The sequence below is a fragment of the Danio rerio genome, chromosome 4 (assembly GCF_052040795.2).
Source record: "Danio rerio strain M-AB ecotype USA chromosome 4, GRCz13ab, whole genome shotgun sequence".
NCBI classification, from domain to species: domain Eukaryota; kingdom Metazoa; phylum Chordata; class Actinopteri; order Cypriniformes; family Danionidae; genus Danio; species Danio rerio.
Window position 1 is genome coordinate 9,169,658 of NC_141024.2, and position 22,445 is coordinate 9,192,102.

The window sequence follows — 22,445 nt, forward strand, 5'->3', positions numbered from 1 at the left end:
TGAAGCTGAAGCGCCCCCTAGTAGAGCGGATGGAGAACTGCGCTACAGTTTATAACATAAAGTCCGCGTTGTAGGCTTAAACAGGCTTAACATTATTATTTTTATAATTTAATAGCGTATTACAAGCACAATAATTAATTCTGACTGCATTGTCTAATTATTATACTCAAGAAAACGTGACTAATCAACTCGTGTATGGGTGATCTTCAGCTCCGGCTTGTGGTCAATAGGTGTATCCGCATTAATGAAGTAAACACAAGGTGGACGCGCAGTCAGTCGTGTGAACAGCGAAGAGAGATTTAAGAGATTTTAATGTTCTCGAGGATATTTTACAACACGCTTGAGTTCGTGAGTGTCTCGACCGGCAGAAGATCGAGATCAGCTTTAAACTGATGGATTAAAAGAGCTGAACTGAGAAGCTCATGTAAACACACTCAGGAATGAATGGGCAATCCTCCGAGACTCTGGGTAAAGTAGATGTGCGCTTGACTTTATTTTCATGCACGTGCGCCGCTTTTGTTCACCGCTAAAGTGTTTTTCTGTGTCTTGTTTGCAGATTTCAGCAGCTTTTATATCAATACTGCTGGAATCTGCAAACTAATCTAGTAGGACTTCAGGTTTACCATCCAGTTACCACTAAAACAATATTGCAAGTTCAGGTTTGCATTTCACACATATGTCATGTATACAACATGTTTTTAAATTGGCTGTTTACAAATATACATAACATGATGATATTTGTTTAAATATTTTAGCTATAAATGTATGTGTTCATATATGGTTTGGTCATATATCAGGTCTCCACATGGTATAGAAGGTTACCAGTAAAGACCCACAAGGACCAATGCATTTTCTATTTAAACCAATGCAGTTACTATTGTAACCCTAAATTCTTCAAGGGTTTCTTCTGTTTTTTTATCATCTGGGGCACAGCACAGATTTGGACAAATTATTCCTAAAAATGACTTATTAATATTTTGAGCATTTCCAAGTAGGCATGGCTGCTATATGATTCTGACGGTATGATAAGCTTGGATAAAAACATCATGGTTTCACAGTTTTACTGTATTGTGATTACTGCTCTAAAATATGTGCTTTTTAAATGTTTGGGTAAAAAACAAGAAGTTTTTCCCCCTTTAAACACAAATATGACAATATGACTTCTGCTGTCTTCATTAGCTTGAAAACACAACTTGAACAGATAGCAGTAAAGTTTGTTTTAGATTCGCACATTCGTTCAGTGGCAACTTGTGACGTACTCGTATTGTTTACCATGGTGCTTTGAATATTCAGTCTGAAATCGCATGTAAGTATGACTTGAATACGACATTAGCACTATTTAATAGACTGCCAACAGTGTTGTACTTTGACAGCCATTGGCTGCTAATATGATTTCACCATTTTGAATGTGCAAATAAAACTTCTCAGAGATTATATTATTAAGGAGAAAGTCTGAATGTGTGAATATAAATCCAGCTTTACCTCAATCATGAAAAGGCGAGTTTGGAGATCTTTTCTGCTTTTAGGATACTGTTGTGAAACAAAAAACAAAACAAAAAGTAAAAAAATAATAATAGCTATCTTACATATACCGTATAGGAACAGTATAGCAGAACATTTTGGGTGGTTTAAAAACCTTGACTTTTCCAAACCCCGGTAAACCTGAAAACGGTTACGATGCCTACTAGAGATGCGCGGATGGGCTATTATTTCATCCGCAACCGCATGACAAAATTAATCATCCGTCCGCCATCCATCCGCACTAACATTTTAGACCAATTTTTAAAACCGCACCCGCCCGCCATCTGCTGATTGGGCTCTTTATTTGAATGGCTTATTCCTTTTTTTTATTAAATGAATGTTTCTTTATTGATCATTATATAATAGAGAATGACTTTAATGTAGACATGCAGTTAATCCAAACGTGTAAGTCATTAATTGACGACGCTTTGAAGTGACGCTAAAGATACAAGGACGTGTCGGCCAACATGTCTAGAATAGAATAGGCTAAACCAATATGAACGTAAAATTATCAGCTGACCGAACTCAAAAGTTTATATTGAACATATGTGTAGCCTAAATAACATAGGCTAATTGGTTTAATATGCCTGACCTTAGGTCTAGTTTGATTTTTTCTTGGCACAATGCAGGAATAAAATAGCATCTACAGTGTCAGGATTCAAACGGGAGCGCCTGCATAGCCACTATAATGCGCCCTGCTGCACTGAAGGAGCGCTCGCTCGCAGCACTTGTTGCTGAAATGCATAGAATTCTCTTGGAAAGGTGCTGTAGTCATGGGAATGCCTGGTCTTATTTCTCCCAAAAGGAAAGTAGATTTTCCTCTGCTGATCCGTCTATACGGAAGTTTGTAGAGGAATACTTCTGTACACTTCATCCAGAATTAGTGTATCCGATTCCTCCTCCCATTCTGTGAAGTCAATCCTAGGCTTTTTCGTTGGTGCGCCAGCTATGAATATAAAAACAGTACAACCGCCCGCCACCCGCCCGAATTTAATTAAAATATTATTTTTTCGTAACGTCATCCGCCCGATCCGCGGTTTATCCGCGGAGTCCGCGGCTATAACCGCCAACCGCGCATCTCTATGCCTACTTCCAAGTCTGATTTTGAAAGAAACCCATAACCTCAGATTATACATTTTAAAACACACATTACACTTTTATGTTGACAATATCTTTGTGCACTATTTATGTAGCTACATAAAATTAAAAAATCCTAATAGTCAATACTATTCATTCATTTCGGTTATGTAGTCTGCAGCATGTGTTTTAGGGATCATAAAGTATTTTTTTTACATAATAATAAATAAATATTTTAGTTTACCACAAAGATTAATCACCATCATTTTTTCTTTTCTCTGTTTCAGTGATGAAGAAGATGTAAAGCTCTGGGTCTATGGATGGCTCAAGATGGATGAGTCAATGACAAACACTCCTTTTCCAACACAGGTCAAACCACAGCCAAACTTCAGAGGGTCTGATCCTTCATCATGCACTTATAGTAAAGCTTGATTGGTTATTTGGGCATTAGGCATTATACACGCATTAAGCGTGCGTCCCAATCCACTTTTGCTATTTTAAGGACAGAAAAATACACTTTGCGCCGCGGTAACAGGGTTCTGCTTAGTCTCCTAATGAGTTATGAGTGTGTTTTGAGTATAAACCAATCAGAGACTCATCTCCCATTCTCTTTCTCTCTTTCGTGGATAAGGAAACAGTGTTGAACGCACTCTGCTGAGGACATCCATTACCCTACATAATTAATTTAGTTTGTTAAGCGCAAAGATTTTTGTCAAAACTATTTTGGACAGGTGGACAAATCTAAGCTTGTTTTTATTAAAACAAATATAAATATGCATATAACAAATACTTCTACTAATAATAATAACATTATACAAAAGCAAGTTGTCGTGAATAAACTGAAAAAAGCCCCCTGAGATGAAGAAGGCATGGAGGCAGTGTTCTTTTATAATTACATAGAAAGTAATACATTTTATTATATTTCTTTCCTTTAATTCATTTTCATTTGTAAAGACGTTTCGTCATTTAGACTTATAAGGCTCTGTCTGACATTTCTGTCAAAATTGAGTTATTGGCATTCTTTTTAAATGACAACTCATTTACATTATGGAATGTCTTTTATAAGTTGTTTACATTTTAAGATGTTTTATTTCAAAAAACAAATGTTACACACATACTGTTTGCTATGGAACGCGAAAACTTTGAAGCTCAATATCTCAAAATCATTCAGAATGCAGATAAAACCTTATAATTCCAAAGTGACGATTTCTGTATTGCTGTACATCCTGAGTGTATTAAGCAATGTGTAAGCGAAGCGCATAACTAACGCACTCTTCGCTGGACTTTAGACCTGCTTTCAGCAGTGCTAGTGCAGTTTATTTCAGTTCCTCAAAATAGCAACGTGCCAGCAATGCACCGTAACACACCCCTTTCTAGACCAAAACACCCATGAGTCCACAAAGTGGCGCAAATAGATTTGCTATTTAAACAACGTGGCGGAAAACTGGAAAATTAGTGTTGCGCTGGTCTGAAAATAGCAACACGTCGGGGCAAACACGTCTTGCGCCTTGTTGCGCCGGGTGTATGATAGAGCCCCATGAGTGGATGTTCTGCATGACAGGGACTGTCTAATCTATTCACACGTCCCTCAACTCTGCTTTTGTGACTGAATGACCCAAACACAGACTTTATTTTGTTGGAGAAACACATCAACTCACTTCATTTTACGTTGCATATGAATATCAGTATTTTGAAGTTGGATAAAATCTAAAGTGTTTTGTGGCAGAAAGTAACAAGTCATTTGACGCTTGATTCCTTTTATTTCATTCATTTTCATTTTATCTGCACTGTGTGTCTGTTTTATTTGCTGTTTTACTGAACTATGTGTCATTGAGTGATATTAACAGCTGTCATTGTTCTTTTGACTTTCAGGTTTCAGCAAGTTGTTTTGACTCATTCATTCTCTGGGTCTGAATTCTAGACATCAACAATCAGCATTCTTCACATCAAGACTTCATATCCTGTTAAGCAAATGCAATATCAGGAATTTCGAACCCGCACCGTTGGTTGTGGGCAAGTTTACTAAACTGAACTGAGTAAAGCCACAGTCACACTAGAGTTGAGCATGTGAGATACGGCACTGTGAAAAGGGGCAGGATATAAGATGATGATTAGACAATGATAAAGCGAGCGACTGCTTCATATTTTACATTTCTGCACAGAGAGGTCTTGTTTTGATCTTCTATTTCTCTCACACAATCGTATAATGTGATTTCGCCAGTCACCAATCTTGAACTTTTAAATGCAGCGACATCTGTCTTCGGATGAGACGTTAAACTGAAATCCTGACTCTTTGTGGTCATCGGAAAATCCATGGCACTTCTTCTAAAGAGTAGGGGTGTAACCCCAGTGTCCTGGCTAAATTCCCTTCATCTGCCCTTATCCATCATGTCCTCCCACTCTTCCCCATCCACAGAATTGGCTCTATCACTGTCTCTGTACTCCCCCTATAGCTGGTGTGTGGTGAAGCACTGGCGTAGTTATCCTGTGGCTTTCATCACATCATGGATGCTGCACTCTGGTGGTGGTGTGGAGAGACCTCCACATCCCTCTTGATTGTGAAGCGTTTTAGGTGTATGGCCATACACGATGAATGCGCTATATAAATACACATTACATTACATGAGAAACTCATCACACCAGCTTGCGGTTCCAGTCTGCTGCATGCATGTGCATATGGATGGAAGTCTATGGGACAAAAAGAGCAGTGTGACTGTGGCTTAGGAAATATAGTTCTTGATATCTGTAACTATTCTTACCAGTTAAATGTCACCATAGGACGCCGTTCACATTTAATTGTTGATAATAAGAATTCATATCCTGAGAATGAATAAAAATCTAAATGGCTAGCTATGGTCACTGCAGGATCTCTCACGCTGCCAAGTGGAGATGATGGAGAACTTCGACAAGTCATAAGTGAGAAGATTGAAGATCAATATTCATAAATTGGTGAACTAAACTATGATTTTAGTATATTCTCAATTTTATTTTCACATGTCTTGGGTAATGTTCATTTATATTTGATGTCAAATCACTGTTGACAGATTCTTAACAAGGCATTTAAAGTAACGTGTGACTGATTACTGAGTGCATACGCATGTTTAAACAAATAAAGTGTGTATTATATAATGACTAATAAACTTGTTTTCATTTCAAGTCCGCTTCATTTATAACAAAGATGCACGAAATCAGAGTTTCAGCTCCATCTTGTGGACAATAAGAGGATCTGCATCAATCCATGAAACTGGAGTACAGAGTAGTTTATTTCTTAAGGTGAAAAATCCTGATCCTGAAGATCCACTTTCCAGAATTACCTGATGATAAACACCTGAGGCGGCTAATGAAGGACTTTAAGATCAGAAGAGGCTTCAGAGCAAATTTGACAAACTCTGCTGTTCAAATAATTACAAAACATTTATGAGACGAAACTGAGGATGTGGAAAATACATTTATTAAGTTATTAATGCATTTTTATAATATATCAGTTCATTTGGTGTTCTTTACTTTGGTCATTCATTTGATTTTGCTTTATTAATAGTTGTGAACGTGTGACATTTTTAAATTATCTAAAAAAATAGTTGAACAGCAGAAATACAGAAAATATGCAACATGTGAACAGATAATGGGCTTGAACTTAATAAGTTATGAGTCATGAACACAGTCTGACAAAATAAATGTATAAAAAGTTTCTGTGCTTAAGCCTGAAGTTCAAATCCCTCTTCAGCACTATATATACAATATTTCTACATGAGCTGAACCAGCAGATATGTTGTAAAGGCATAACACAAGGGACAAAATATATTCTGAGACTATTAGTGTCTTAGTGTAACGTGTGTTCAAATCTCTTTTAGGAAATTTTCACAACTTTCAACACTGAATATTTGTTGGCATTAAGTGGCAGGTTTACATATAATAGAGAGCTGTAAGAGATCAGATCAGCGTCTGCTCCTGATGAGCCACTTTCCTGAGTGAACTAACAGTCTTAATTGAAATCAGGTGAAGCTGTTAATCAAGGAAATTTTAAGGATGTGATTGAGATATGATTAAATTAGCCATCAAAGTGATTCTGCATCTCAGTCCCCATAGCCTAGTGGTTAGTGTGTCGTCATGTAACAGTGAGGTGTTCTTGCTGACCTGAGTTCAATACCTGACTCTGCATGAATATAAAATTAAAATATAATTCACCTGCATGGAATTCAAACATTACTATCAAAAAAGGCACACAGCAATTGTTGCTGCCTCTGTGGGGCAGAAGATAAATGTTCACACTTTGAGACTTTTCGATCGCAGAGATGTGGGTTTGAAACCCACTATTGCTAAAGTGAAATCTATTATAATTAAAAACAAGAATTATTCTCAGAACAAACAAAGGGCAATCGTTCCTGGCTCTGTGGTGCAGAGGATAATTATTTGCTCTTTGCATCTTTTACATAGCAGAGATGAGGGTTTGAATCCCACTCTTGCAAATGCTACATTTATTGTAATTAATGCTTAAGCTAAGAACAAGAATTACTGTCAAAACAACCAAACTGCAACTGTTCCTGCCTCTGTGGTGTAGAGGATAATTATTTGCTCTTTGCATTTTTTACATCGCAGAGACAAGGGTTCGCGTCCCACTCTTGCTAACTGAAATGTACAATAATTTATACCTAAACTGAAGTAAAACCAACAATTACTCTCAAAACACTCATTAACCAATTGTTTTTTCCTCTGTGGCACAGAAGATAATCGTTCGCTCTTTGCATTTTTTTATAACGCAGAGTCGTGGGTTTGAGTCCCAGTCTTGCAAACTTTAAAATGCCAATGTGAAGTTTATTGAATTAATGCTGAAGCTGGACTGAAAACAGGAAATACTCTGAAAACAAGATACCCTGATCATCTCTGTCTCTGTGGTGTAGGGGATAATCGTTCCCTATGTGGAACTTTTTTTTACATCACAGAGACGTGGGTTCGAATCCCACTATTGCAAACATTTAAATGTACCTGCAGCTTTATCTATAGCTATAGACAAAAATATTTCACAATCATCAACATCTCCTGTAGTACAGTGGGAGAATAATTGACATTAAAGCATGAAAGCATGGGTTTGAATCCCTATACTGCTACAGTTTTTTTGTATTCGCCATAAACATATCTATAAAACCCCATTAAAGACAGCAATCTGCTACACAGATCAAATGGGTCAGTGGGTAGAGCACTCACCTTTCATCTTGGAGACCGGGGTTCGAATCCCTTTCATGTTTATGTTAAACTGTTGTGAAAAGAAAAGACAAAGTTGCGCGAAGTTCAGTTATAGTTGTGAAAGCCACGATGGCACTAGTGGCAAGCACCGTTGGTTGAGGACAAGGTTACGGATGAGGCATGGGTTCGAATCCCACCAAAGACAGCTGTGGATACAGCAAAGTACCTGGGGCGGTACAAGACAAGAGGCGGATACCGGAATGAAGGTGTAACGGTAAGAGACAAGGCGCGGATACTGGAAGAAATGTGGGAAGGTACCTGGGGCGGTAAGAGGCAAGTGGCAGCTATCGGAAAAATGTCGGAGATGGTAACAGGCAACGCGGCTACACAGCCGTGGAAAACACGGACCTAAAAACATGTGGCATACCTGGGAGGTATAAGACAGAAAGGCAGGACTGAGAAATAAGTGGGATAACAAGCAGCAGGTGTGAAAGAGGTGTGGCAGAGAGGGGCGGGACTGAGAGACGAGGAGGAGGAGCAGAAGAAGAAAAAAAAAAGGAAGGAAAATTTTTTTTTTTGACCCCAAAAACAGCCTAAAATGAACTTTCTAGATAATTTCAGTATCATCGTGGTGATTTGAACCCACGTCTCTTGTGATGGCCTTGGATCTCTAACCCTTTGCTCTGACCACTTGGCCATCACTGGACATATTAAGAGTTGTTCTCTTGGTTATTTTGAAGTTAACCATATATGCCAATATGATAAAAAAAAAAAAATTAAGTGTAAAAATTTTTAACAGCTGAAAAAAGTCACTATTAGACTACAAACACATCTAGTAACATACAAATAATAAAGAATGAAAAAAGGTAAATACATTAATCATTAAACTTAAACATTGATATTAGGAAAACCTAATAAACAAAGCCTAAAGCATTTAAAATGGACAATTAAACAAGAACTGAAAAGTCTTAATAAATCAACACACAAATATAGAAACACTCATAAAACCCTTCATCATAATAAATGCTTGACTGTGAATGAATGAACGCTGTGTGACTCACGTGCTGTTGATGTTGAGGTTATTGTCTTCAAATGATCTCTGTGTTTCAGCATCTGGTTAACGGGACACTGAAATAATTCAATAAAAAGATTTATTAAAGAGACTTGCATTGGCCCAACTGTTCAGTTCAACTATACCTGATATTAAACTATAGAAATACAAATATTGATTATTCAGCTTTTACAGCCCAAATAATACAGAATATACTATAAATTATAAAAAGATAATAATAGTAATTATAAAATGTATATTAATAGTGACAAACATATTTAAAAACGTTTAATATATGACATAATTCATTATAAAATCAACACAGCACTAGTTCAGCATGAGAGCATCATGTCATGAAAGTCTGCAATAAAGCCGATTAAATTAAGGAAGACAGTCATAATGCTCAATAAATAAAACATTTTAAACACAACTCTGATAAGATTAGAACAGTGTGACTTTTATATGTTTATGTTGAGCTAAACTGACATGTCCTGCTTTGGGAAACGACATAAAAATCAAACGTCAACACAAACAATACGGAAAAAACACGGTAAAGTTACTTACAGGTGCGTCTCTTGTCACTGTATTACTGCACTTTACAGCGCGGCGTGTCTGTTCAGTTTGTTTGTGCGTTGTTTATAGATATTATAATACAATCACGGAGCTGTCAGGATTTGTTTTACCTGTTGTATCTTCAAGCCTCATGCTGTCAGTGTCAAACACCTGAAAGCTGCGAGTTAGACATAACGTGAAGCAGTGCGCGCCCCCTAGTGGGGCGGATGGAGAACTGCGCTACAAGTTACAACATAAAGTCCGCGTTGTAGGCTTAAACAGACTTAAAATTATTATTTTTATAGTTTAATGTCGTATTACAAGCACAATAATTAATTCTGACTGCATTGTCTAATTATTATACTCAAGAAAACGTGACTAATGAACTCGTGTATGGGTGATCTTCAGCTCCGGCTTGTGGTCAATAGGTGTATCCGCATTAAGGAAGTAAACACAAGGTGGACGCGCAGTCAGTCGTGTGAACAGCGAAGAGAGATTTAAAAGATTTAAAATATACTCGAGTATATAAAATATACTCATTTATTATTGAGAGTGTATCGACCGGCAGAAGATCGAGATCAGCTTTAAACTGATGGATTAAAAGAGCTGAACTGAGAAGCTCATGTAAACACACTCAGGAATGAATGGGCAATCCTCCGAGACTCTGGGTAAAGTAGATGTGCGCTTGACTTTATTTATTATTTACATGCACGAGCCTCTTTTATTCTTTATTCTATTCTTTTATTCTAAAGTGTTTTTCCGTGTCTTGTTTGCAGATTTCAGCAGCTTTTATATCAATACTGCTGGAATCTGCAAACTAATCTAGTAGGACTTCAGGTTTACCATCCAGTTACCACCAATACAATATTGCAAGTTCAGGTTTGTATTTCACACATTTGTCATATATACAACATGTTTTTTTTAAAAATGGCTGTTTACAAATATACATAACATAAAGATGGTCATATATCAGATCTCCATAGAAGGTTTCCTTTTAAAACTAATGCAGTTAGTATCATAACCATTTAAGCCACTATAAATACTTCATGTTTCTATTGTTTTTTTCATCTGGGAGCACAGCACAGATTTAGACAAATTATTCTCAGAAATGACTTTTTAACATTTTGAGCACTTCCAAGTCTGAGTTTGAAAGAAACTCATAACCTCAGATTAGTTATTCTAAGAAGAAACATGCATTACACTTTTATATTTGCACTTTTTATATCTCTACTTAGAAAAAATCCTAACAGTCAATACTATTCATTCATTTCGGTTATAAAGTGTGCAGCATGTGCTTTAGGGATCATAAAGTATTTTGTTTTGTTTAAACAGTTAAAAAACTAATAAATGTTAGTTTAACACAAAGATTAATCACCATCATTTTTCTTTCTCTGTTTCAGTGATGAAGAAGATGTAAAGCTCTGGGTCTATGGATGGTTCTAGATGGATGAATCAACAATGACAAACACTCCTTTTCCAACACAGGTTGAACCACAGCCAAACTTCAGAGGGTCTGATCATTCATCATGCACTTATAGTAAAGCTTGATTGGTTATTTTTGGCAGATTTGAATGAATGATCATTAATTTCTGTGTGAGCTGATGACTAAATACAGTTTACTGAATCAAAGACAGATACACAAGGTCAGATCAGTGCGTTACAATTTAGTTATTTAGTTCACAACATCTTACCTGTCCATGAGTGAGTGGATATCCTGCATGACAGGGACTGTCTAGTCTATTCACACGTCCCACAGCTCTGATTTTATTGACTGTATGACCCAAACACAGACTTTATTTTGTAGGAGAAACACAACAACTAACTTAATTTTATGTAGTATATATAAATATACATATCAGTATTTTAAAGTTAGCTGAAGTCTAAAGTTAGTTTTTCTTTGTTGCAGAAAATAAGTCATTTATAATGAGAGGTGCTTATCACTTTAAGGCCCCGTTTACACTATAGCGTTTTAGTTTTAAAACGGCGTTGTAGAATGAAAACGATCCACGTCCACACTCGCGTTTTACCCAGCGTTTCTGAACAGCTCTCCGTCCACACCAAAACGCTGAAAACGCACATCACGTGACCACACACACACTCTCGGGCAAGCGCTCCAGCATTTCTACCCAGATGAGAGCTCTGCTTGTCGGACTGCTCATCAAGCATCTCCCGCTGGATGTAATCTCACTATATTTGCTAAACGTGATATTTCATTCATGTTGTTGTCTTTATCTAACGACATAGGCCAATTCCCTGACTTTGGTCATTGGAATCTATTAAGTTACTTGTTCACGGGTAACATGTTTTGGTTAAGCGCAAAGATAAGTTAATGATTAATCCAGGTAGATTGACTGATCGCTTGCCTTTATTTCCTACAATGTATAAACTTATTGTATGTTATACTTTTATAATTATCGATTATTAAAACTGATATTCAGCAAAAGAGAGGGTGCGTTTCGTATTTTCACTGAAATTGAAAGGAAACGGTTGTTATCGGCTCCGTTTTGTTATAAATATCCACACAGTGAAGATGACGCTCATATATCCAGCACGACGCCTCAACATTTCTGCTGTCTGTTAAGTTTTCTAATATTAAAAAGGAAATATGCAGTTTCTTAAATCATGTTTACATTTTATTGTTGAGAAAGTGAAACAACGTAGCCAAGGTGATGTGAATGAAGTTATAAAGTACACTGTTCCCTTTAAAGATTTACCCGTGTCCTCGGTATGTTTTCCATATCAAACTGAGAAGGGGGAGACTGCAGCCTTGATCAAACTTGCGAAGTCTTAACTTACAAGAAGAGGATGCGAGACTGAACTGTGTGTGGGCTACTTAATATTGAGGAAAAGCCCCAATCAGACAGGCGAACGTTTGCAGCCCCGCCTCCGTTTTCAGATGTCTCCGTCTTTCCCCATCCACACTGAGACGGAACAGCAGCGTTTTAGAATGAAAACGGCCTTTCCAGCGTTTTCAAAAAGCTCCGTTTTCGGCGCTCGAGAACTCCGGCGTAGTGTGGACGGATGGCGTAACCGTAGCAAAACTTATGCGTTTTCAAACTAAAACGCACTAGTGTAAACGGGGCCTAAGACAACACAACACAAAACTTCAGAAAATGTAAGACATTAATATCTGGTGGAATAAACCTGATATTTAATCAAGACAACTGAAAACATCTATAATTTTCACTAATTAACAATAACAATAGTAATATACCATATTAGTTTGCCGCTCACGCCGCCTAGTAGAGCTGATGGAGAACTTTAAGCTTTTGACTGTCATAAATGAGTGAATTATACATTAATATTTATGAATTGGCGAAATAACCTGATTATCTCTAAATAATTTATTTTAGAGCTTCATTTTATTTTCATGTCTTGGCTAACGTTCACTTATTTTTGTTGTGGAATCACTGTTGGTTTTTAAAGCATTTAACATTTGACTGATCACTGAGTGCATACGGCATGTTTGAACAAATAAAGTATGTATTATATAATGACTAATAAACTTGTTTTCATTTCAAGTCCGCTTCATTTATAACAAAGAGATGCACAAAATCAGAGTTTCAGCTCTATCTTGTGGACAATAAGAGGATCTGCATCAATCCATGAAACTAGAGTACAGAGTAGTTTTTTATTTCTTAAGGTGAAAAATCCTGATCCTGAAGATCCACTTTCCAGAATTACCTGATGATAAACACCTGAGGCGGCTAATGAAGGACTTTAAGATCAGAAGAGGCTTCAGAGCAAATTGGACAAACTCTGCTGTTCAAATAATTACAAAACATACAAAAAACAAAACATTTATGAGACGAAACTGAGGATGTGGAAAATATATCTATTAAGTTATTAATGCATTTCTATAATATATCAGTTTATTTGGTGTTCTTTACTTTGGTCATTTATTTGATTTTGCTTTATTAATAGTTGTGTGAACGTGTGACATTTTAAAATTATCTAAAAATTAGTTGAACAGCAGAAATACAGAAAATGTACAACATGACAGATCATGGGCTTGAACTTAAGTTATGATATGAGTCATGAACAGTCTGACAAAATAAATGTATAAAAAGTTTCTGTGCTTAAGCCTGAAGTTCAAATCCCTCTTCAGCACTATATATACGATATTTCTTCATGAGCTGAACCAGCAGATATGTTGTAAATGCATAACACAGGGGACAAAATATATTCTGAGACTATTAGTGTCTTAGTGTAACGTGTGTTCAAATCACTCTTAGGAAATTTTCACAACTTTCAACACTGAATATTTGTTGGCATTAAGTGGCAGGTTTACATATAATAGAGAGCTGTAAGAGATCAGATCAGCGTCTGCTCCTGATGAGCCACTTTCCTGAGTGAACTAACAGTCTTAATTGAAATCAGGTGAAGCTGTTAATCAAGGACATTTTAAGGATGTGATTGAGATATGATTAAATTAGCCATCAGAGTGATTCTGCATCTCAGTCCCCATAGCCTAGTGGTTAGTGTGTCGTCATGTAACAGTGAGGTGTTCTTGCTGATCTGAGTTCAATACCTGACTCTGCATGAATTTAAAATTTAAATATAATTCACCTGCATGGAATTCAAACATTACTATCAAAAAAGGCACACAGTAATTGTTGCTGCCTCTGTGGGGCAGAAGATAAATGTTCACACTTTGAGACTTTTCGATCGCAGAGATGTGGGTTTGAAACCCACTATTGCTAAAGAGAAATCTATTATAATTAAAAACAAGAATTATTCTCAGAACAAACAAAGGGCAATTGATCCTGGCTCTGTGGCGCAGAGGATAATTATTTGCTCTTTGCATCTTTTACATAGCAGAGATGAGGGTTTGAATCCCACTCTTGCAAATGCTACATTTATTGTAATTAATGCTTAAGCTGAGAACAAGAATTACTGTCAAAACAACCACACTGTAACTGTTCCTGCCTCTGTGGTGTAGAGGATAATCATTTGCTCTTTGCATTTTTTACATCGCAGAGACAAGGGTTCGTGTCCCACTCTTGCTAACTGAAATGTACAATAATTTATACCTAAGCTGAAGTAAAACCAACAATTACTCTCAAAACAATCAATAGCAAATTGTTTTTTCCTCTGTGGCACAGAAGATAAGCGTTCGCTCTTTGCATTTCTTTATAACGCAGAGTCGTGGGTTTGAGTCCCAGTCTTGCTAACTTTAAAATGCCAATGTGAAGTTTATTGAATTAATGCTGAAGCTGGACTAAAAACAGGAAATACTCTGAAAACAAGATATCTTGATCATCTCTGTCTCTGTGGTGTAGGGGATAATTGTTCCCTAATTGAAACTTTTTTTGTACATCACAGAGACGTGGGTTCGAATCCCACTATTGCAAACATTTAAATGTACCTGCAGCTTTATCTATAGCTATAGACAAAAATGTGTCATAATGATCACCATCTTCTGCAGTGCAGTGGGAGAATAATTGCCATTTAAGCATGAAAGCATGGGTTTGAATCCCTCTATTGCTACAATTTTTTTGTATTCGCCATAAACATATCTATAAAACCCCATTAAAGACAGCAATCTGCTACACAGATCAAATGGGTCAGTGAGTAGAGCACTCACCTTTCATCTTGGAGACCGGGGTTCGAATCTCTTTCATGTTTATGTTAAACTGTTGTGAAAAGAAAAGACAAAGTTGCGCGAAGTTCAGTTATAGTTGTGAAAGCCACGATGGCACTAGTGGCAAGCACCGTTGGTTGCGGACAAGGTTACGGATGAGGCATGGGTTCGAATCCCACCAAAGACAACTGTGGATACAGCAAAGTACCTGGGGCGGTACAAGACAAGAGGCGGATACTGGAATGAAGGTGTAACGGTAAGAGACAAGAGGCGGACACCGGAAGAAATGTGAGATGGTACCTGGGGCGGTAAGAGATAAGTCGCTGCTATCGGAAAAATGTCGGGGATGGTAACAGGCAGCGCGGCTACACTGACAAGGGAAAACATGGACTTGAAAGATGTGGCATACCTGGGGAGGTATAAGACAGAAAGGCAGGACTGAGAAATAAGTGGGATGACGAGCAGCAGGTGTGAGAGAGGTGTGGCAGAGAGAGGAGGGGCAAAGGGAGAACGAGGAGGAGGAGCAGAAGAAAAAAGAAGGAAGGAAAACTTTTTTTTTTGACCCCAAAAACGGGCTAAAATGAATTTTCTGGATAATTTCAGTATCATCGTGGTGATTCGAACCCACGTCTCTTGTGATGGCCTTGGATCTCTAACCCTTTGCTCTGACCACTTGGCCATCACTGGACATATTAAGAGTTGTTCTCTTGGTCATTTTGAAGTTAACCATATTTGCCAATATAATAAAAAAAAAAAAATTAAGTGTAAAAAAAAATAACAATTGAAAAAAGTCACTATTAGACTACAAACACATCTAGTAATATAAAATTTTAAAGAATGAAAAAAGGTAAATACATTAATCATTAAACTTAAACATTGATATTAGGAAAATCTAATAAACAAAGCCTAAAGCATTTAAAATAGACAATTAAAACAAGAACTGAAAAGTCTTAATAAATCAACACACAAATATAGAAACACTCATAAAACCCTTCATTATAATAAATGCTTGACTGTGAATGAATGAACGCTGTGTGACTCACGTGCTGTTGATGTTGAGGTTATTGTCTTCAAATGATCTCTGTGTTTCAGCTTCTGGTTAACGGGACACTGAAATAATTCAATAAAAAGATTTATTAAAGAGACTCGCATTGGCCCAACTGTTCAGTTCAACTATACGCTCCACCTGATATTAAACTATAGAACTATGTACAAATATTGATTATTCAGCTTTTACAGCCCAAATAATACAGAATATACTATAAATTATAAAAAGATAATAATAGTAATTATAAAATGTATATTGATAGTGACAAACATATTTAAAAACGTTTAATATATAAAATAATTCATTATAAAATCAACACAGCACTAGTTCAGCATGAGAGCATCATGTCATGAAAGTCTGCAATAAAACCAATTAAATTAAGGAAGACAGTCATAATGCTCAATAAATAAAACATTTTAAGCACAACTCTGATAAGATTAGAACAGTGTGACTTTTATATGTTTATGTTGAGCTAAACTGACATGTCCTGCTTTGGGAAACGACATAAAAATCAAACGTCAACACAAACAATACGGAGAAAACACGGTAAAGTTACTTACAGGTGCGTCTCTTGTCACTGTATTCCTGCACTTTACAGCGCGGCGTGTCTGTTCAGTTTGTTTGTGTGTTGTTTATAGATATTATAATACAATCACGGAGCTGTCAGGATTTGTTTAACGTGTTGTATCGTCAAGCCTCATGCTGTCAGTGTCAAACACCTTAGAGCTGCGAGACAGACATAACGTGAAGCAGTGCGCGCCCCCTAGTGGGGCGGATGGAGAACTGCGCTACAATTTACAACATAAAGTCCGCGTTGTAGGCTTAAACAGACTTAAAATGATTATTTTTATAGTTTAATGTCGTATTACAAGCACAATAATTAATTCTGACTGCATTGTCTAATTATTATACTCAAGAAAACGTGACTAATCAACTCGTGTATGGGTGATCTTCAGCTCCGGCTTGTGGTCAATAGGTGTATCCGCATTAAGGAAGTAAACACAAGGTGGACGCGCAGTCAGTCGTGTGAACAGCGAAGAGAGATTTAAGAGATTTTAAATATACTCGAGTATATAAAATATACTCATTTATTATTGAGAGTGTATCGACCGGCAGAAGATCGAGATCAGCTTTAAACTGATGGATTAAAAGAGCTGAACTGAGAAGCTCATGGAAACACACTCAGGAATGAATGGGCAATCCTCCGAGACTCTGGGTAAAGAAGATGTGCGCTTGACTTTATTTATTATTTACATGCACGAGCCTCTTTTATTCTTTATTCTATTCTTTTATTCTAAAGTGTTTTTCTGTGTCTTGTTTGCAGATTTCAGCAGCTTTTATTTCAATACTGCTGGAATCTGCAAACTAATCTAGTAGGACTTCAGGTTTACCATCCAGTTACCACCAATACAATATTGCAAGTTCAGGTTTGTATTTCACACATTTGTCATATATACAACATGTTTTTTTTTAAATGGCTGTTTACAAATATACATAACATAAAGATGGTCATATATCAGATCTCCATAGAAGGTTACCAGTCAAGACCCACCGTCAGGGACCAATGCATTTCCTTTTAAAACTAATGCAGTTAGTATCAACCATTTAAGCCACTATAAATACTTCATGTTTCTATTATTTTTTTCATCTGGGAGCACAGCACAGATTTAGACAAATTATTCTCAGAAATGACTTTTTAACATTTTGAGCACTTCCAAGTCTGAGTTTGAAAGAAACTCATAACCTCAGATTAGTTATTCTAAGAAGAAACATGCATTACACTTTTATATTTGCACTTTTTATATCTCTACTTAGAAAAAATCCTAACAGTCAATACTATTCATTCATTTCGGTTATAAAGTGTGCAGCATGTGCTTTAGGGATCATAAAGTATTTTGTTTTGTTTAAACAGTTAAAAATCTAATAAATGTTAGTTTACCACAAAGATTAATCACCATCATTTTTCTTTCTCTGTTTCAGTGATGAAGAAGATGTAAAGCTCTGGGTCTATGGATGGTTCTAGATGGATGAATCAACAATGACAAACACTCCTCTTCCAACACAGGTTGAACCACAGCCAAACTTCAGAGGGTCTGATCATTCATCATGCACTTATAGTAAAGCTTGATTGGTTATTTGGGCAGATTTGAATGAATGATGATTCATTTCTGTGTGAGCTGATGACTAAATACAGTTTACTGAATCAAAGACAGATACACAAGGTCAGATCAGTGCGTTACAATTTAGTTATTTAGTTCACAACATCTTACCTGTCCATGAGTGAGTGGATATCCTGCATGACAGGGACTGTCTAGTCTATTCACACGTCCCACAGCTCTGATTTTATTGACTGTATGACCCAAACACAGACTTTATTTTGTAGGAAACACAACAACTAACTTCATTTTATGTAGTATATATAAATATACATATCAGTATTTTAAAGTTAGCTGAAGTCTAAAGTTAGTTTTTCTTTGTTGCAGAAAATAAGTCATTTATAATGAGAGGTGCTTATCACTTTAAGACAACACAACACAAAACTTCAGAAAATGTAAGACATTAATATCTGGTGGAATAAACCTGATAATCAATCAAGACAACTGAAAACATCTATAATTTTCACTAATTAACAATAACAATAGTAATATACCATATTAGTGTGCCGCTCACGCCGCCTTGTGGAGCTGATGGAGAACTTTAAGCTTTTGACTGTCATAAATGAGTGAACTATACATTAATATTTAAAAATTGGCGAAATAACCTGATTATTTATAAATAATTTATTTTAGAGCTTCATTTTATTTTCATGTCTTGGCTAACGTTCACTTATTTTTGTTGTGGAATCACTGTTGGTTTTTAAAGCATTTAACATTTGACTGATCACTGAGTGCATACGGCATGTTTAAACAAATAAAGTATGTATTATATAATGACTAATAAACTTGTTTTCATTTCAAGTCCGCTTCATTTATAACAAAGAGATGCACAAAATCAGAGTTTCAGCTCCATCTTGTGGACAATAAGAGGATCTGCATCAATCCATGAAACTAGAGTACAGAGTAGTTTTTTATTTCTTAAGGTGAAAAATCCTGATCCTGAAGATCCACTTTCCAGAATTACCTGATGATAAACACCTGAGGCGGCTAATGAAGGACTTTAAGATCAGAAGAGGCTTCAGAGCAAATTGGACAAACTCTGCTGTTCAAATAATTACAAAACATACAAAAAACAAAACATTTATGAGACGAAACTGAGGATGTGGAAAATACATTTATTAAGTTATTAATGCATTTTTATAATATATCAGTTTATTTGGTGTTCTTTACTTTGGTCATTTATTTGATTTTGCTTTATTAATGGTTGTGTGAACGTGTGACATTTTAAAATTATCTAAAAATTAGTTGAACACAGCAGAAATACAGAAAATGTACAACATGACAGATCATGGGCTTGAACTTAAGTTATGATATGAGTCATGAACACAGTCTGACAAAATAAATGTATAAAAAGTTTCTGTGCTTAAGCCTGAAGTTCAAATCCCTCTTCAGCACTATATATACAATATTTCTTCATGAGCTGAACCAGCAGATATGTTGTAAATGCATAACACAAGGGACAAAATATATTCTGAGACTATTAGTGTCTTAGTGTAACGTGTGTTCAAATCTCTCTTAGGAAATTTTCACAACTTTCAACACTGAAAATTTGTTGGCATTAAGTGGCAGGTTTACATATAATAGAGAGCTGTAAGAGATCAGATCAGCGTCTGCTCCTGATGAGCCACTTTCCTGAGTGAACTAACAGTCTTAATTGAAATCAGGTGAAGCTGTTAATCAAGGAAATTTTAAGGATGTGATTGAGATATGATTAAATTAGCCATCAGAGTGATTCTGCATCTCAGTCCCCATAGCCTAGTGGTTAGTGTGTCGTCATGTAACACTGAGGTGTTCTTGCTGACCTGAGTTCAATACCTGACTCTGCATGAATATAAATTTAAAATATAATTCACCTGCATGGAATTCAAACATTACTATCAAAAAAGGCACACAGTAATTGTTGCTGCCTCTGTGGGGCAGAAGATAAATGTTCACACTTTGAGAATTTTCGATCGCAGAGATGTGGGTTTGAAACCCACTATTGCTAAAGTGAAATCTATTATAATTAAAAACAAGAATTATTCTCAGAACAAACAAAGGGCAATCGTTCCTGGCTCTGTGGTGCAGAGGATAATTATTTGCTCTTTGCATCTTTTACATAGCAGAGATGAGGGTTTGAATCCCACTCTTGCAAATGCTACATTTATTGTAATTAATGCTTAAGCTAAGAACAAGAATTACTGTCAAAACAACCAAACTGCAACTGTTCCTGCCTCTGTGGTGTAGAGGATAATCATTTGCTCTGTGCATTTTTTACATCGCAGAGACAAGGGTTCGCGTCCCACTCTTGCTAACTGAAATGTACAATAATTTATACCTAAACTGAAGTAAAACCAACAATTACTCTCAAAACAATCAATAGCCAATTGTTTTTTCCTCTGTGGCACAGAAGATAAGCGTTCGCTCTTTGCATTTTTTTATAACGCAGAGTCGTGGGTTTGAGTCCCAGTCTTGCAAACTTTAAAATGCCAATGTGAAGTTTATTGAATTAATGCTGAAGCTGGACTAAAAACAGGAAATACTCTGAAAACAAGATACCTTGATCATCTCTGTCTCTGTGGTGTAGGGGATAATTGTTCGCTAATTGAAACTTTTTTTTGTACATCACAGAGACGTGGGTTCGAGTCCCACTATTGCAAACATTTAAATGTACCTGCAGCTTTATCTATAGCTATAGACAAAAATGTGTCACAATGATCACCATCTTCTGCAGTGCAGTGGGAGAATAATTGCCATTCAAGCGTGAAAGCATGGGTTTGAATCCCTCTATTGCTACAATTTTTTTGTATTCGCCATAAACATATCTATAAAACCCCATTAAAGACAGCAATCTGCTGCACAGACCTGATGGGTCAGTGGGTAGAACACTCACCTTTCATCTTGGAGACCGGGGTTCGAATCCCTTTCATGTTTATGTTAAACTGTTGTGAAAAGAAAAGACAAAGTTGCGCGAAGTTCAGTTCTCATTGTGAAAGCCACGATGGCACTAGTGGCAAGCACCGTTGGTTGCGGACAACGTTACGGATGAGGCATGGGTTCGAATCCCACCAAAGACAGCTGTGGATACAGCAAAGTACCTGGGGCGGTACAAGAGGCAAATACCGGAATGAAGGTGTAACGGTAAGAGACAAGAGGCGGACACCGGAAGAAATGTGAGATGGTACCTGGGGCGGTAAGAGATAAGTGGCAGCTATCGGAAAAATGTCGGGGATGGTAACAGGCAGCGCGGCTACACGGACACAGGAAAACACGGACCTGAAAGATGTGGCATACCTGGGGAGGTATAAGACAGAAAGGCAGGACTGAGAAATAAGTGGGATAACGAGCAGCAGGTGTGAGAGAGGTGTGGCAGAGAGAGGCGGAGCTAAGAGAGAACGAGGAGGAGGAGCAGAAGAAAAAAGAAGGAAGGAAAACTTTTTTTTTGACCCCAAAAATGGCCTAAAATGAATTTTCTGGATAATTTCAGTATCATCGTGGTGATTCGAACCCACGTCTCTTGTGATGGCCTTGGATCTCTAACCCTTTGCTCTGACCACTTGGCCATCACTGGACATATTAAGAGTTGTTCTCTTGGTTATTTTGAAGTTAACCAAATTTGCCAATATAATAAAAAAAAAAATTAAGTGTAAAAACTATAACAATTGAAAAAAGTCACTATTAGACTACAAACACATCTAGTAATATAAAATTTTAAAGAATGAAAAAAGGTAAATACATTAATCATTAAACTTAAACATTGATATTAGGAAAACCTAATAAACAAAGCCTAAAGCATTTAAAATGGACAATTAAAACAAGAACTGAAAAGTCTTAATAAATCAACACACAAATATAGAAACACTCATAAAACCCTTCATTATAATAAATGCTTGACTGTGAATGAATGAACGCTGTGTGACTCACGTGCTGTTGATGTTGAGGTTATTGTCTTCAAATGATCTCTGTGTTTCAGCATCTGGTTAACGGGACACTGAAATAATTCAATAAAAAGATTTATTAAAGAGACTCGCATTGGCCCAACTGTTCAGTTCAACTATACGCTCCACCTGATATTAAACTATAGAACTATGTACAAATATTGATTATTCAGCTTTTACAGCACAAATAATACAGAATATACTATAAATTATAAAAGATAACAATAGTAATTATAAAATGTATATTAATAGTGACAAACATATTTAAAAACGTTTAATATATGACATAATTCATTATAAAATCAACACAGCACTAAGTTAGTTCAGCATGAGAGCATCATGTCATGAAAGTCTGCAA

The 22,445-nt window shown here is 36.5% G+C and overlaps 1 protein-coding gene and 2 long non-coding RNA genes across 52 annotated transcripts in view; 2 read left to right on the top strand and 1 right to left on the bottom strand.

The window, feature by feature from the left end:
• LOC110437837 (uncharacterized) overlaps positions 1–22,445 on the bottom strand; it is a 40,094-nt gene that overhangs the window by 17,294 nt on the left and 355 nt on the right. For 5 of the 45 annotated variants that reach the window (XR_015942276.1, XR_015942271.1, XR_015942254.1 and 2 more), the window contains exons 2-7: positions 22,074–22,140; positions 21,043–21,091; positions 16,010–16,076; positions 14,970–15,018; positions 8,841–8,907; positions 1,483–1,530 (exon numbers count right to left, since the gene is read on the bottom strand). Coding sequence is in view for 1 of the 45 variants with exons in the window: in XM_088649960.1 (XP_088506086.1) it covers positions 7,845–7,849; positions 8,841–8,957; positions 16,010–16,076; positions 18,285–18,364; positions 21,043–21,079 (306 nt within the window). In the remaining 44 variants the exon portion in view is untranslated. Of the gene's footprint in view, positions 1–1,482; positions 1,531–7,800; positions 7,850–8,840; positions 8,958–9,394; positions 9,548–11,073; positions 11,156–14,969; positions 15,019–16,009; positions 16,077–16,574; positions 17,013–18,284; positions 18,365–21,042; positions 21,092–22,073; positions 22,141–22,445 lie in introns of those variants that run through there. The other 40 variants (XR_015942279.1, XR_015942274.1, XR_015942272.1 and 37 more) reach the window with 22 other exon arrangements.
• On the top strand, positions 222–12,887 carry LOC103910403 (uncharacterized). 5 transcript variants are annotated; one of them, XR_015942351.1, is made up of 4 exons: positions 222–479; positions 10,159–10,261; positions 10,783–11,329; positions 12,471–12,887. It is a non-coding gene; the product is annotated as an uncharacterized LOC103910403 (long non-coding RNA). The 5 variants fall into 5 exon arrangements; XR_015942350.1 differs by having other exon boundaries at positions 222–468; XR_015482712.2 differs by lacking the exon at positions 222–479 and adding an exon at positions 9,809–10,061.
• Positions 16,989–18,165, top strand: LOC103910402 (uncharacterized). 2 transcript variants are annotated; one of them, XR_015942360.1, is made up of 3 exons: positions 16,989–17,241; positions 17,339–17,441; positions 17,995–18,165. It is a non-coding gene; the product is annotated as an uncharacterized LOC103910402 (long non-coding RNA). The 2 variants fall into 2 exon arrangements; XR_015482661.2 differs by having other exon boundaries at positions 16,989–17,230.